This window comes from Diceros bicornis, chromosome 4 (genome assembly GCF_020826845.1).
Source record: "Diceros bicornis minor isolate mBicDic1 chromosome 4, mDicBic1.mat.cur, whole genome shotgun sequence".
NCBI lineage: Eukaryota > Metazoa > Chordata > Mammalia > Perissodactyla > Rhinocerotidae > Diceros > Diceros bicornis.
In genome coordinates this window covers 2,305,678-2,322,511 of record NC_080743.1, presented here as the reverse complement: position 1 = coordinate 2,322,511, position 16,834 = coordinate 2,305,678, and the positions used below count along the sequence as shown (strand labels likewise).

At 37.8% G+C, this 16,834-nt stretch overlaps 1 protein-coding gene across 5 annotated transcripts in view; it reads right to left on the bottom strand.

Moving 5' to 3' along the window:
- Positions 1-16,834, bottom strand: part of ATG4C (autophagy related 4C cysteine peptidase) — an 88,494-nt gene that overhangs the window by 25,573 nt on the left and 46,087 nt on the right. For all 5 annotated transcript variants that reach the window (XM_058538196.1, XM_058538200.1, XM_058538195.1 and 2 more), the window contains exons 5-7: positions 16,276-16,606; positions 14,356-14,426; positions 1,506-1,642 (exon numbers count right to left, since the gene is read on the bottom strand). In XM_058538196.1, the coding sequence (XP_058394179.1) occupies positions 1,506-1,642; positions 14,356-14,426; positions 16,276-16,606 (539 nt within the window). The remainder of the gene's footprint in view (positions 1-1,505; positions 1,643-14,355; positions 14,427-16,275; positions 16,607-16,834) is intronic.

Genomic DNA, 16,834 nt, shown 5'->3' with positions numbered 1-16,834 from the left:
GTTACACAAATATGCGAGTTAACAATTATTTGTTGAGCAACTCCTCTATACTAGGTACTGCGGACCACTTTAACAGCTGACTGAGGTTCCTTTCACTACAATTCAGGCTCCAATAAATCACTAAAGAGCATTCGGCAGTCCTGCTATCTGATAGACACTATCAATACCACCAAACAGCAAAGCCCTCAGCCAGATGAAATGCGCCGTGAAGCCATCTGCAGCCCATTCCATGAGGAATGGGGATTTGGCCAAGGAGTCAGTTCCAAGATTGTCTCAGTTTCTAATCTTCTCATAGTAGTAGAGAAGGCAGAGAGAATCCAGTTCAGATTTGGTTACAACCTACACAGACATGGCAACATGCCAGAAGTCCCAAAACCTTTAACAGATTCACTAGATGAAATGGTTCATAGCTTCTCACATTCCACCAACAACTCTACTAAAGAGCCCGCATGTTAGAAATCAAAAACCCACTTTTATCTAGGGGATTCATATGTTATCAACATATTATAGTATTGGTATTATTAGTAACAAGTATGCCTGCAAAATTTTAGTAACTATTAGGAAAAGCCAATATACCAGCTAGAAGACTTCCATATACCATGTATTGAAAACAACTGCTCTCGATTTTTAGAATCAGCACAATGTTCCACCTTATATACACAGGGACCACAATATGGGGTTAAAACCTCATGTGGGCAACACACTGTTACTGAATAATAAAAGACAAATCTAGACTTTATTTCAAGGCTACTATATGCCACAACACTCCACTCAAAGAGGAATTCCATCTCTGGCCTTGGAAAAACAAGAAATTTTATTAAAACTATGAAAATAAGATAAATACCATAATCTTAACCAGAAACTAGATATTTTAAAAGTTAAAGTTCTGTTACAACTGAATGTCTTGGTGCCCAAAACAAGAAAACATAATTAGACAGTTTCTTTTGGAAAAAAGAATTATGTGTTCTGAAATAGAACAGATTTTTAACTGGTTAATATGAAGAAAACAAAGTTGGAACCTCTCCCCATACTATCTTCCTCATTTCTGTTTATGTACATAATCATTCTAACTACTTATTGACCTTATGGTGGCACAGGAAACAAATTAAGAGATAATGCAGCAGTAATAGAAAACTCAGTTTGTTTCAGTAATTACCTCGATACAGTTTAATGTGGGTTTTATGAATAAACAAAGGTACATACTTTTGAAAATCACAAATAAGGATAATGGGAACCATAATATTAGAGATTATGATTATTGCTGCATCTGTGTCTCCTTGATTAGCTACAAAGATTAAAAGGCTTTTCATTTTGTCGTAGAACACTGTACTCTTCAACTCACATCTGATCTTACAATACTGATATTTAAAATCTCTAATGTCAAACTTTAGAATCTACAACTATAAAAACATCACTGGCCATTAAATATAAAAAGGACTGCAAATCTTCTGTATTTTTCATATTAGCTAGCATTGCCTTAAAAAAATTTAGCTCTTATTTCCTACCTTTACAAAATCTAAGTAGTCGGTGTTGGTTCTTTCTCCACCAAGTCTAACAGGAACTAGAATAATAACAGCTTTTTCATCTGTATGATCAGAGGCCATGGAAGCGCACTGTTTATCAATTACATCAGAACTGTAAACTGAGAAAAACATAATGGAGACATATTAAATTTTACAAAAATGATTTCCAGAAACATTTTTACCTTAATCCCCCCGCCACTGGCCAATCATCTGATCTCTGACATCACTATCATCTCAACGAGTTAAAAAACACCTCCCTCATCTACACACTCAACAGACACTGAATAGCTACTGTATGGCACTGGGGCTTCAGCAGCAAGCAAGACGGAGAAAAGTCCCTGCCCTCATAGAGCATACACTCTAATACGGAGAAAGAGACGATAAATAAGCAAAATATAAGATGTGTCAGATGGTGACAGGTGCTTTGAAGAAAAACAAAGGGAGAAAGACAAGAAATGCTGGGGGGGGGGAGGCAATTTAAAAAAAGGTGGGAGGGAAAGCCTTATTAAAAACTAACATTGAAGTCAAGACATAAAGTACAAAACCAAGAAAGGCAGATACTTGGTTATCTGCAAGGGACAACCGAGGGAAGAGCACTGTAGGTAGAAAGATCAGCAAGTGCAAACGCCTTAAGGCAGAAGCAGAGCTAGGACACTCTAGGAACAAGCACGCGTGCACACGCGCACACACACATGCTGTGCACTTGGAGGGAAGTGAGCAAGGGGAACAGCAGTGGAGATGAGGTTAGGAGATAAAGTTACAGACTTGGGGGAGAATGAAGACAGGCTGTGTGAGCTCTTGACACCATTGTAAAGACTTCAGTTTTTACTTTGAGCGCGATGTGAAGCCACTGAAGAGATTTTTAGGAAAGGAGTGTCCTGATCTGACTTACTCTTCACCAGTCTGGTTCCTGTGTGGATAACAGACGGAAGGGGCAAGGGCTGAAGCACAAAGAACAGCTAGAAAGCCCCTGCAGCAATCCAAAGAGTTAATGGTGGCTTGAACAAAGGCACTAAGTGTGAAGACAGGAATGGTCATGGGACAGTCATGTGGAGGTGGTGGAAAGTGATCGGTTTGAAGATAAGGAACTCCCTCATATAGTAATATCAGCAAACAGAGTAAGAGAGATGCCATTTACGAAGACACAGAAGACTGTAGGAGGGGAAAATATAGGAGGGGGACTGGAAGCTCTGTTTTAGACAGATTAAGTTTGAGATATCTATTAGACATGCAAGCAGGGAGGAAGAGTAGGCAGTTAAGGATAAAAGCCTGGGTTTGGGGGAGGTCCAGGATGGACCTATAAATTTGGGAGCTAACAGCACACAGATGGTTCCATAAAGCCATGAGACACACACAGAAAAAGAGACGAGGTCTAAAGGCTGAGCACAACACACCAACACTTTCAGAGATCAGAGAGACAGGAGACCAGCACAGCAGGCTGTGAGGGAGTGGACAAGAGGCAGAAGGAAGACGGGAAGAGCGGTGTTCTGGACACAAAGTAAACAAGGCGTTACGAGGAGGAGGAAGTGGTCAACTGTGTAAGTGCTGCTGCAGACTAGGTGAGGTGAGGACTGAGAAGCGACCAGCAGATTCAGTAAGATTAAATTACTGATTAGAGCAACTCTAATGGAGTGATGGGTGTGAGAGCCTAAACAGAATAGTTCAAGAGAAAATAGGAGGATTTGGTGGAAGCAAATACAGACAAAGCTGTATTTTGTTTTATTCAACAAAAAATAGTCTTAGTCGAAACTTACTTTACAGCCACAGCCCCTCTCGGTTTAACCAAACTCTTCTGCTTCTCCACAGTTAGCCCCAGTTCCTCCCTTTAAATTCCAAATTCAGATTATAAACTATCAAATTCTTCCGTTCACCAGCTTCCCTATCCCCCACAGTCAGTCTAAACCCAAGCTACAAAAATGCAACAATAGTTCTTTTCATGTTTCAATTCTACCACCTTACTTTCCAAACTACTCAGCGCTGGCTTCTAATTATAAACTTGAAATTCTCTCACTTTTCTGAGGCAGCACACACATGGCCATCCCCTTCTCTGACTTCTCTGAATACACACTCCAACCAAATGAGCCTTCCCTTCAGAGAGTTCTACTTCCCTCAGAAACAAATACTGCCACAAGTAAGACAAAGTAATACTATGTCCACTGGCATATACAACTTCTTCCTTATCAAATGCCTCTTACCTTTCATCTTCATTCAGCACATATTTATTAGGGTCTGCTATTTTTTGAAGTTTTCTATGCTACAGGAGTATAAAAGCAAATAAGATCCTGATTTCAAAGTGTCTGGCTCAATCGTTTTGGTGTTTTTCCTCCACTTCCAACATACGAAAGGGCTATGAAATAGTCCAATTCCATAACAGAGGCTCCCAACAGCAGTGACTCCCAACCAAATGATTCTGATACCTCTCCTACCCCTGCTATGTTAACAATCATTGACCTATGGGGAGATGTAGATAATCACAAGGTGATATTACAAGTCAATTACAAGTGCAATATTTAATAGAGGTATGCCCAAAATGTTACAGAGCACAAAAAAATTAAACTAATTCTGCCTGATGGGAGTTGGGACAGGCTTCACCAAAGGTGTAATCTTTGAGCATGTTCTTAAAGAATAAGTAAGAGTTAACAAGAGGTATTATTATTAAAATAATAAGGGGCATTCTAAGCAAAGGCAACAATATGTGCAAAAGCATGGAAAAAAAATAATAAAAGTATGTCCAAGGAATGGCTTGAAGGTTGATAGTACTTTGGTGTATCAGCATGGAAGACAGGGCTGGTAGGTGATGCTGGAAATGTACATCAGGACAAATTATAAAGGACTTCATGTGCTTTCCATGCTAAGATAACTTGAGACTAGAGTCCATGGACAGTCATAGGTTTTTAAATTAAAAGACATGATCAGGGGAGGAAGTCAAGATGGCGGCGTAAGCAGACTCTGAACTCACCTCTTCCCGTGGACACAGCCAATTTACAACTACTCGTGGAAAAATTACCACTGAGACAGAACTGAAAACTGGATAAGAGGAACTCCTGCAACAACGGACAATCCTAATCGAGGTGGAAGAGGCAGAAACTCCCTTCTGGAGAGGAAAAACGCCGCTTTCACAAGCCGCCAGCTTCACGGCCGCCGGGAGCAGCCCACAGGTACGCAGCCCTCCCAGGAGGCGAAGGCCCTGAGTGCATCTCGGTGAGAGGTGAGACCTCTCCAGGGACTGGGACATTGGCGGCGGCCATTGTTGTGGCCCGGTGTGGGCGTGCTGACACAGACGCCATTGGAGTTCTCCCTGGGGCCTGCTAGCCCGGGTCTGCCCCACCTGCTAGAGCACTGATTTAATCCAGCTCAGCCAGGGCAGGCAGCCCACCCTAGAGACTGGCCCCACTCAACAACAAGCCCTCAGGCAACTTGTGGGCCTGCATAGATTGGTGACTGATTCTCTGCAGCCTGGCAACTGAGCCGACCTCAGTGGGGCAGGGCGTGCACAAGGAGCGGGTGGAGAGTGTCAGGTGGTGGCGGAGTGTGTGGGGCTCCCGCCGTGGAGAGACTGGGTCCGCTTCGGGAGGTCAGGGCGCGCACACGGGGCAGGACTGTGTTGACTGTGTGTGGACCTGTGGGCGGCAGGGCTTGCCAGCTGCAGAAGACTTGTGCTTCTCAAAGACCCACATAGCGGGTTTGCCCCACCTTCCAAAGTCTGAAACAATTGGGTGCTCCTGTGCCTGAGGCCAGCCCCATCTAGCTGCAATCCTCAGAGAGCTGACAAGAGACCTAAAGGCTGGAGACTTATAGCAATTGTAAGCCCCTGAGCCTAACAACCTGCCACGCTGGGGGCCTACTCACTTAAAAGAAATACTGCAACACAAATGTGGTATTAGAACTTGCAGCCAACTGAGCTGGGGCTCCCCACACATGACAAAGAGAGTGAAGGGCCCTTAACAATTACAAGCAGCTGAGCATTACAATAGCTGGCCAGGGGCATAACTCAGCCTCCCTGGGCACCTACAGGGAGAGCAAACAGGCCACAACAGAAGCACACACGTAGCCCACATAGGGGTCTCCCCTGGAAGACTGAGAACTGAGGGAAGCACACTGGAAGCCTCCCAAGGCATCACTTACATAAGGTCACCTATCCAAGAGCAGGAGACGCAGCTGACCTACCTAATACATAGACACAAGCACAGGGAAAGAGGCAAAATGAGGAGGCAAAAGAACACATTCCAAGTAAGGGAACAGGACAAAACCCCAGAAAAGGAACTAAGTGAAACAGAAATGAGCAACCTACCCGACAGAGAGTTCAAACTAAGAGTGTTAAGGATGCTCACTGATCTGGGGAGAAGAATAGATGAACTCAGTGAGAATGTCAACAAAGAAATGGAAGATATAAAAAAGAACCAATCAGAAATGAAGAATACAATACTGGAAATGAAAAATTCACTAGAGGGACTCAAAAGCAGAGTAGAGGATACAGAAGAACGGATCTGCGAGCTGGACGAAAGACTAGAAGAAATTATCCAAGCTGAACAGGTAAAAGAGAAAAGAATTAAAAAGAGTGAAGACAGTCTAAGGGACCTCTGGGACAACATCAAGCGCACTAACATCCGTGTTATACGTGTCCCGGAAGGAGAAGAGCGAGACAAAGGGGCAGAGAATCTATTTCAAGAGATGAGATGAAAACTTCCCTAACCTAAGGAAGGAAACAGACATCCAGGTACAGGAAACACAGAGAGCCCCCAAACAAGATAAATCCAAAGAGGCCCACACCAAGACACATCATAATCAAAATGTCCAGAATTAAAGAGAGAATCCTAAAAGCCACAAGAGAAAGTCAAGTTACATACAAAGGAAAACCCATAAGGCTATCAGCTGACTTCTCAGCAGAAACCTTACAGGCTAGAAGAGAATGGCACGATATATTTAAAGTGCTAAAAGGAAAACACTTACAGCCAAGAATACTCTACCCAGCAAGGTTATCATTCAAAATGGAAGGAGAGATCAAAAATTTCCCAGACAAGCAAAAATTAAAGGAGTTTGTTAACAAGAAACCAGTGCTACAAGAAACGTTAAAGGGACTGATTTAAGGGGAAAAGAGAAGACCACAAATAGGAAAAATTATCTATTTCCATGATAAGAGGGTAATGGATACAAATGCACAAAAAAGAGGTTAGATATGATATCAAAAACATAAAAGGAGGGAGGAGGGGAGTTAAAGAATAGAGCTTTCAGACAGAGGTCAAACTAAAGAGACCATCAATTCTGTATAGAAGAAGAAAGGAACAGAGAGGGACTACTAAAACATTGAGAAAAAAAAAAGTTAAAAAATGGCAGTAAGTACATACTTATCAATAACTAGTTTAAATGTCAATGGACTAAATGCTCCAATTAAAAGGCATAGGGTAGCTGATTGGATAAAAAAACAAGACCCATATATATGCTGCATACAAGAGACACACTTCAGACCTAAAGACACTCACAAACTGAAAGTGAAGGGATGGAAAAAGATACTCCATGCAAATGGCAATGAAAAGAAAGCTGGGGTAGCAGTACTCATATCAGACAAAATAGACTTTAAAACAAAAACTGTAAAAAGAGATAAAGAAGGGCATTACATAATGATCAAGGGAACAATCCAACAAGAGGATATAACACTTGTAAATATCTACGCACCCAATGTAGGTGCACCTAAATATATAAAGCAATTATTAACAGACATAAAAACAGAAATAGACAGTAACACAATAATACTAGGGGACTTTAACACTCCACTTACACCAACAGATAGATCATCCAAACAGAAGATCAATAAGGAAACACTGGCCTTAAATGATACGCTAGAACAGATGGACCTAATAGATATATACAGAGCAGTCCATCCAAAAACCAAAGAATACACGTTCTTTTCAAATGCACATGGAACATTCTCCAGGATTGATCCCATATTAGGCCACAAAACGAGTCTCCATAAATTTAAGAAGATTGAAATAATACCAAGCATCTTTTCTGACCACAACGGTATGAAACTAGAAATCAACTATAGGAAGAAAATCAGAAAAGCCACAAATATGTGGAGATTAAACAAAATGCTACTGAACAATGACTGGGTCAACGAAGAAATCAAAGAAGAAATCAAAAAATACCTGGAGACAAATGAAAATGAAAATATGACATGCCAGAATTTATGGGATACAGCAAAAGCGGTTCTAAGAGGGAAGTTTATAGCAATACAAGCCTATCTCAACAAACAAGAAAAATCTCAAATAAACAATCTAACAAAGCACCTAAAGGAACTGGAAAAAGAAGAACAAACCAAGCCCAAAATCAGTAGAAGAAGGGAAATAATAAAAATCAGAGCAGAAATAAATGAAATAGAGACTAAAAAAACAATAGAAAAAATTAATAAAACCAAGAGCTGGTTCTTTGAAAAGATCAACAAAATTGACAAACCTTTAGCTAGACTCACCAAGAAAAAAAGAGAGAAGGCACAAATAAGTAAAATCAGAAATGAAAGAGGAGAAATTACAACAGACACCTCAGAAATACAAAAGATTATAAGAGAATACTATGAAAAGCTATATGCCAACCAATTCGACAATCTGGAAGAAATGGATAAATTCTTAGAATCATACAACCTTCCAAAACCGGATCAAGAAGAAGTAGAGAATTTGAATAGACCAATCACCAGTAAGGAGATCGAAACAGTAATCACAAACCTCCCCAAAAATAAAAGTCCAGGACCAGACGGCTTCCCTGGTGAATTCTACCAAACATTCAAAGAAGACTTAATACCTATCCTTCTCAAACTCTTCCAAAAAATTGAGGAGGGGGGGAAGCTCCCTAATTCATTCTACGAAGCTGACATTACCCTGATACCAAAACCAGACAAGGACAACACAAAAAAGGGAAAATTACAGGCCAATATCACTGATGAACATCGATGCAAAAATCCTCAACAAAATACTAGCAAATCGCATACAACAATACGTTAAAAAGATTATACACCATGATCAGGTAGGATTTATTCCAGGTCTGCAGGGATGATTTAACGTTTGCAAATCAATCAACGTAATACACCACATTAATAAAATGAAGAATAAAAATCACATGATCATCTCAATAGATGCAGAGAAAGCATTTGACAAGATACAGCATCCATTTATGATAAAAACTCTGAATAAAATGGGTATAGAAGGAAAGTACCTCAACATAATAAAGGCCATATATGACAAACCCACAGCTAATATCATCCTCAATGGTAAAAAACTGAAAGCCAGCCCTCTAAGAACAGGAACCAGACAAGGATGCCAACTGTCACCACTCCTATTTAACATAGTACTGGAAGTCCTAGCCAGAGCAATCAGGCAAGAGAAAGAAATAAAAGGGATCCAAATTGGAAAGGAAGAAGTGAAACTGTCACTATTTGCAGATGACATGATTATATATATAGAAAACCCTAAAGAATCCACCAGAAAACTCTTAGAAGTAATAAACACATATGGTAAAGTTGCAGGATACAAAATCAACATACAAAAATCAGTTGCATTTCTATACACTAACAACGAAGTAGCAGAAAGAGAAATTAAGAATACAATCCCATTTACAATTGCAACAAAAAGAATAAAATACCTAGGAATAAACTTAACCAAAGAGGTGAAAGATCTGTACACCAAAAACTATAAAACATTGCTGAAAGAAATTGAAGACGACACAAAGAAATGGAAAGATAGTCCATGCTCTTAGATTGGAAGAATTAACATAGTTAAGATGTCCATACTTCCTACAGCCATCTATAGATTCAATGCAATCCCTATCAAAGTTCCAACAACATTTTTCACAGAAATAGAACAAAGAATCCTAAAATTTATATGGAACAACAAAAGACCCCGAATAGCTAAAGCAATCCTGAGAAAAAAGAACAAAGCTGGAGGTATCACACTCCCTGATTTCAAAATATACTACAAAGCTGTAGTAACCAAAACAGCATGGTACTGGCACAAAAACAGACACACAGATCAATGGAATAGAATCGAAAGCCCAGAAATAAACCCACACATCTATGGACAGTTAATTTTTGACAAAGGAGCCAAGAACATACAATGGGGAAAAGAAAGTCTCTTCAACAAATGGTGTTGGGAAAACTGGATAGCCACATGCAAAAAAATGAAAGTAGACCCTTACCTTACACCATACAAAAATTAACTCCAAATGGATTAAAGACTTGAATGTAAGACCTGAAACTATGAAACTTCTAGAAGAAAACATAGGCAGTATGCTCTTTGACATCGGTCTTAACAACATATTTTCAAGCACCATGTCTGACCGGGCAAGAGAAACAATAGAAAAAATAAACAAATGGGACTACATCAAACGAAAAAGCTTCTGCACAGCAAAGGAAACCATCAACAAAACGAAAAGACAACCTAACAACTGGGAGAAGATATTTGCAAACCATACATCTGATAAGGGCTTCATCTCCAAAATATATAAAGAACTCATGTATCTCAACAACAAAAAAACTAACAACCCAATAAAAAAATGGGCAAATGACCTGAACAGACATTTCTCCAAAGAAGATATACAGATGGCCAACAGGCACATCAAAAGATGTTCAAAATCATTAACTATCAGGGAAATGCAAATCAAAACTACAATGAGATATCACCTCACGCCCGTCAGAATGGCTATAATTAACAAGACAGGAAACAACACGTGTTGGAGAGGATGTGGAGAGAAGGGAACTCTCATACACTGCTGGTGGGAGTGCAAACTGGTGCAGCCACTATGGAAAACAGTATGAAGATTCCTCAAAAACTCAAGGATAGAACTACCATATGATCCAGCTATTCCACTGTTGGGTATTTATCTGAAGAACTTGAAAACAGCAATGCGTAAAGATACATGCACCCCTGTGTTCACTGCAGCATTATTCACAACAGCCAAGACTTGGAAGCAACCTCAGTGACCATCAAGGGACGAATGGATAAAGAAGCTGTGGTATATATACACAATGGAATACTACTCAGCCATAAGAAATGATGAAATCCAGCCATTTGTGACAACATGGATGGACATTGAGGCTATTATGCAAAGTGAAATAAGTCAGAGGGAGAAGGTCAAATACCGTATGATTTCCTTCATTAAGCAGTAAATAATAACAACAATAAACAAACACATAGAGACAGAGATTGGATTGGTGGTTACCAGAGGGAAAGGGGGTAGGGAGGAGGGCCAAAGGGATAATTCGGCACATGTGTGTGGTGATGGGTTGTAATTAGTATTTGGGTGGTGAACATGAGGTAATCTATGCAGAAATAGAAATATAATGATGTACACCTGAAATTTATACAATGTTATAAACCAATGTTACTGCAATAAACAAAAAAATAAAAAAATAAAATAAGCCGGCCCGGTGGCGCAAGCGGTTAAGTGCGCGCGCTCCGCTGCGGCGGCCCGGGGTTCGCTGGTTCGGATCCCGGGCGCGCACCGACGCACTGCTTGGTAAGCCATGCTGTGGCGGCGTCCCATATAAAGTGGAGGAAGATAGGCACAGATGTTAGCCCAGGGCCGTCTTCCTCAGCAAAAAAAGAGGAGAATTGGCGGATGTTAGCTCAGGGCTGATCTCCTCACAAAAAAAATAAATAAATAAATAAATAAATAAAATAAAATAAAATAAAAGACATGATCAATTTCTTTTGATCAGATGGATCAAAAAGAGAAAAGAAATATAAGGAAACCAAGTTGAAGTCCAAGTTAGACATAAGGGTCTGATCTAAATCACTGAGAGTGGAGAAGAGAGAAGAGATTTCAGAAGTATTTTTTAAAGTATAATTGGCAAGCTTTGGTTGACTGGCTAGATATAAGCAACGAGAAAAGAGTCAAGAATGAGTGAGTGTATGCACATGAACATGATGCTACTGGTAAACAGAAAACAGCAAGGGGGGGGGAGTGATAAGTTTAGTTTTAAACATGCTAATTTGAAGTGTTTGTAGAATGTCTAGGAGGAAATATTTGAAGGACAGCAGAAAATAGAAGTTACCTCCTATTAGCACAAGAAATGTAGTTTAAAAGTCCTAGTGAATGGCCCATAGTCCTAACTACTTAAAGCCATGGAAAAAGATGCAACTACAGAGGAAGAGAATACAGAATGAGAGGAGGAGAAAACGAATGGAAAGTGGAGCCTTTAAAAACACTAATTAAGGCTGAGGGGAAAATATTATTGATGGAATCTGGCTTCACCTAATTCCTAACCCCACAATCCATCAAAACACATACACTACATAACATAATAAACTCTCCCTTTAGGATTCTTAAACATCAGTGCTAAAAATTTTAAGATCTACTTCAAATTACACACACCACTTACCTAATGAATAACTTTGTGTTCTTTAATTAACTAACAACATGTAACAGAGACCAAAGCTGACCAATATGAATAAAAGCACAAAAGGCAAATTCATAAACTTATTTAATGATTAATTGTTTAAGCACATTCTTTGGCTCAATCAGAACTCTTATCACAGCAAATTTTATTTGCAAGATGTTCTACCTGAAAAACAAATATAGTACCTGCAAAACTCATATACTCATTTGAAAATTTACAACTTTCACAGTCATATGGCTATAATCATGGCTACTGGCCTTTCTTAAAAAACCAATTAACATTAACAAACAAAATGCATGTGTATTGGTAACCATATTTCCACACTACAAACACTAGTCAGTTATCAGGGTAACCTCAAGCATTTTGTAAATACCCTTACAGTAAACATGATTGAAGTATATTTAACTTTCCCAAAACATTAACATATTTTATCCTGTTAACAGCATTTCTGTAAAGAATAAATTTAACAACACTAGGTAGCTTATTTTGAAGGCACTTTTATTTTATTAGGAAATTTAGGTCTCTATTTTATCCCTAACAAAGTTTCAAAATTACCACAGATACTGGTCATTAAACAGAAGACCAAAAACAATAAAACAAAGCAAAATTCTGGACAACAGCTGCATCATTATCAGATGATTTACTGAAGTACTAGTGAAAAAGATATCAAACAGAGAATTTTCCTTCCTTGGAATACAACCACCAATGAGATGGTACCTGGCAGACATACAGCCCAAGAATACATCTATGTTAAATTTTCCCACCTATCTTTTTTAAAGTAGTCATTTTAAATATGGGAATTTTCTTTAAGAACTTATTTTAATATTACAACTAATAATTTCTAGTATATATTCAATCAAGAAATATTTAATAAGGGCCTACTACGTGTAGGGTGCTATGTAGGAATGGGTAAGACATGGTCTCTACCTTCATAATCATTTACAGTAAAAATGGGATAAGCTAAAAAACGTCTGACCATAAATGGTGTTGGGAAAACTGGACAGCCACATGCAAAAGAATAAAACTGAACCACTATCTTACACCATACACAAAAACTAACTCAAAATGGATTAAAGATTTGAACATAAGATCTGAAACCACAAACTCCAAAAAGAAAACATAGGTGGTAAGCTCCTTGACATCAATCTTGCTGATGATTTTTTGGATTTGACACCAAAAGCAAAGGCCACAAAAGCAAAAATAAACAAGTGGGACTACATCAAACTAAAAAGCTTCTGCATATCAACAAAATGAAAAGGAAACCTACCATATGGGAGAAAATATTTGCAAATCATTTATCTGATAAGGGGTTAATATCCAAAATATATAAAGAACTTACACAACTCAACAGCAAAAAAAAAACAATCTGATTAAAAAATGGGCAGAAGATCTGAATAGACATTTTTCCAGAAAAGACATACAGAAGACCAGTAGGTACATGAAAAGGTGTTCAACATCACTAATCATCAGGCAAATGCAAATCAAAACCACAATGAGCTATCACCTCACACCTGTTAGAATGGCTCTTATCAAAAAGACAAGAGATAACAAGAGTTGGTGAGGATGTAGAGAAAAGGTAACCCTTGTGCACTGTTGATGGGAATGTAAATTAGTGCAGCCACTATGGAAAACAGTATGGAGGTTCCTCAAAAAATTAAAAATAGAACTACCATATGATCTAGCAATTCCACTTCTGGGTATATATCTGAAGAAAACAAAAATACTAACTCAAAAAGATACACGCATCCCCATGTTCACTGCAGCATTATTTACAATAGCGAAGACATGGAAGCAACCTAAATGTCCACTGATAGATGAACGGATAAAGAAAATGTACACATACACATATGTGCATGCGCACACAATGGAATACTACTTAGCCATAAAAAAGAATGACGTCTTGCCATTTACAACAACATGGACGGACCTTTAGGACATTACACTAAGTGAAGTAAGTCAGAGAGAGAAAGATAAATACTGTATGATCTCACTTACATGTGGAATCTAAAAAAAACAAACAAACAAACAAAAAACCAAGCTCATGGATACAGAGAACAGACTGGTCATTGCCACAGGAGGGTGGGTGGGAGGGGTGGGGGGATATGAGTGAAAGGAATTAAAAAGTACAAACTCCCACTTATAAAATAAGGATGTGATGTACAGTATGGTGACTACAATTAATAATACTGTACTGTATATTTGAAAGTTGCTAAGAAAGTAGATCTTAAAAGCTCTTATCACAAGGAAAAAAAAATTTTGTAACCATGTATGGTGACGGAAGTTAACCAGACTTATTGTGGTGATCATTTTGCAATAGATACAAATACTGAATCAGTATGTTGTACACCTGAAACTAATATAATGTCATATGTCAACTATATCTAAATAAAATAAAGAGAAGTCTGACCAAATAAACAGATAAAAATTAGAATTATATACATTCCTCACCTGTACAATCCTGTGCAACATAAATAGTTATTCCTTGTAACTCAGGGTGTCTTGCTTCTTCAACTGCTTTTCTAAGAAAATAACAAGCATCATCCTTTAAAATCCTAACTAACATTTCCAGTTAATAATTAAAGATTTAATCTAAGGGGAAAGAAAGCCATCATTTTCTTAACTTTCCTATTTAACCTATAGTGTCTGCTTTCAAAAGTATCATGCGAATGGTATCAAAAAGCAGGTCAATTTTTTCAAAGTAGAATATTACACTAAATTACTCAAAACATTAAAACATAAGTTACAAAATATGTAAAAAAAATTCTTGGGTATAAAGCTGCAAACCCCAACCCCTAAAAAGGTATTTCTCTCAACCATTCACCTGGCAATATTAAACGTTTTCTAGCCAGTGGTATGACAGCATGCTTCAAAGTTTGCTTCATATTAACTTGACATTACTGACCAGCAGTGAAGCACTGTATGGTTGTCCTCTGGTACACTTAGAAAAGTTTTTTTCTTTTCTTTAAACAATAGCATGACTCTTTTTCTCCTTCATTCAAAAATCTATATGACCTGAACAAATGAATTTCCTAATTTCAAGTCTTAGAATTCTATAAGTAAAACTGCAAATTGAAAAATATTTCTGAGTATAATGTTCTCAATGGTGCACACGATGTGAAAAAAATCACAAGATCCGCAAAAGGAAATTATACAAACTGTGGAAACATATTTTTATTCAACTATACCTTTTCAATTTTTTAACTTAACATACCTTATTATGCATGTTTGTATATGTAAGTATAGAAGAGAGATCAGCCAATTATGGCCCACGGGCCAAATATGACCTGCAGCCTGTTTTTGTACAGCCTGCAAGCTAAGAATGGTTTTTACAGGACTCAACGTTTGTAGAAAAAGAAAAGAAAAATAGGCAATAGAGCCCTTATATGGCCTATAAAACCTAAAATATTTACTATCAGGCCTTTTACAGAAAAAGTATTCTGATCCCTGGGGTATAGAACATATCCTGAAGAGTAGAAACTATGCTTTTACAATTATGCTTTTATAAATGTCATACCAAGTTCGACTTGATATTATTATTAACAATCCATTTAATAAAATTAGTAACATTAATAACAATTGAAAATACTTTTTCAAGTCTAAGCATCTGGCCTATAAAATATAAAAACCTGTTAACAAAAAACTCTGTAATAATTTCATATTTATATATGATTCTAAAGGGAGTAAATTTACTATGACATACTACACTTGGATGACATATTAATGATTCAGTTTATAATAATAATGGGACACAAACCAATAAGACAATTTTTTTTTAAACTTTAGTAGTATCCAGATAAATGGCACGTAACAAGCTCAGGTATACTGAAATTTGACTTTCGACTTTTTTCTAACTACTCTGAATGTCACAGACCCTTTACTTTTACTATGATATAATTATAATATTAATAGTCCCATACATTTACAATTCATGTGAATTTGATGTGTGCAAAGAAATGCTGAAAACATCAATTTTAGTTCTTGACATTTCAGTACACTATCAGTACACTACAGCCCCCAGGTTACACTATTAAAAAAAAAAAAAACTATTAATGCTATCTTCCAACTCCAAGGTTGAAAGAGTTGTTAGTTTTTAGAACATTTCAATATGGTAGTCTAACGAAAACCTGGTTAGAAAGAGACCGTGGATATCTATACCTATGAGCAAAAGAAGAAAAATTTGTCAGTAGATAAATTAACTGTAACTAGAGTTGCAATATGACTTATTTTTTCCCTAATAGCAAATGAAAGCTCCTTATGAATATTCTCATACAGACTTTAAAAGTTCCAATTACATATAAACACTGCAAAAGTCACTATCTCTGAGCCTGAGGACTCCTGTTATAAGATGAGATTTTAAAACAATTTTACCTTAAAATGTGAGCAACCACAGCTGGTCCATACCAATCTCCAGCTTTTTTCCCAGACTTCTTTCCATATTCTATTAGTTGATGTAAACCAAAAAGAGCCAAGGGGGAATCACCAAACCAAGAGATGATCTTCCTGTGATAAATCTCATTTCGCATTTCATGATCATCAGAATATCTCCCAACTGTTTCCTTCAGAGAAATTGTTGGGGTTTTGAGTTCTCTTTCCCCTGAAAGCGATGCTTCAAATGATGCAGTAAATTTTTTTACAGTGTTGGAAGTCCATGATTCCAAGTCTGAATTTTCAATGTTCAAAGCATCAGGCCAGGTCCAAGCTATAGTAGTTCCAAAGCAAGGTGTTCAGATCTTTTAAATAGTTAACAATTCTACTAAAATAAGTATATAATAGCATTTAAAGTCATATGTATTACTAAACCAAAATAGTAAACTCAGAAATAGGCAAATTTAGAGAGACAGAAAGTAGATTAATGGCTGTTGGGAGTGACTACCAATGGGTGTGAGGCTTCTTTTGGGGATGATGAAAATGTCCTAAAATTAGATTA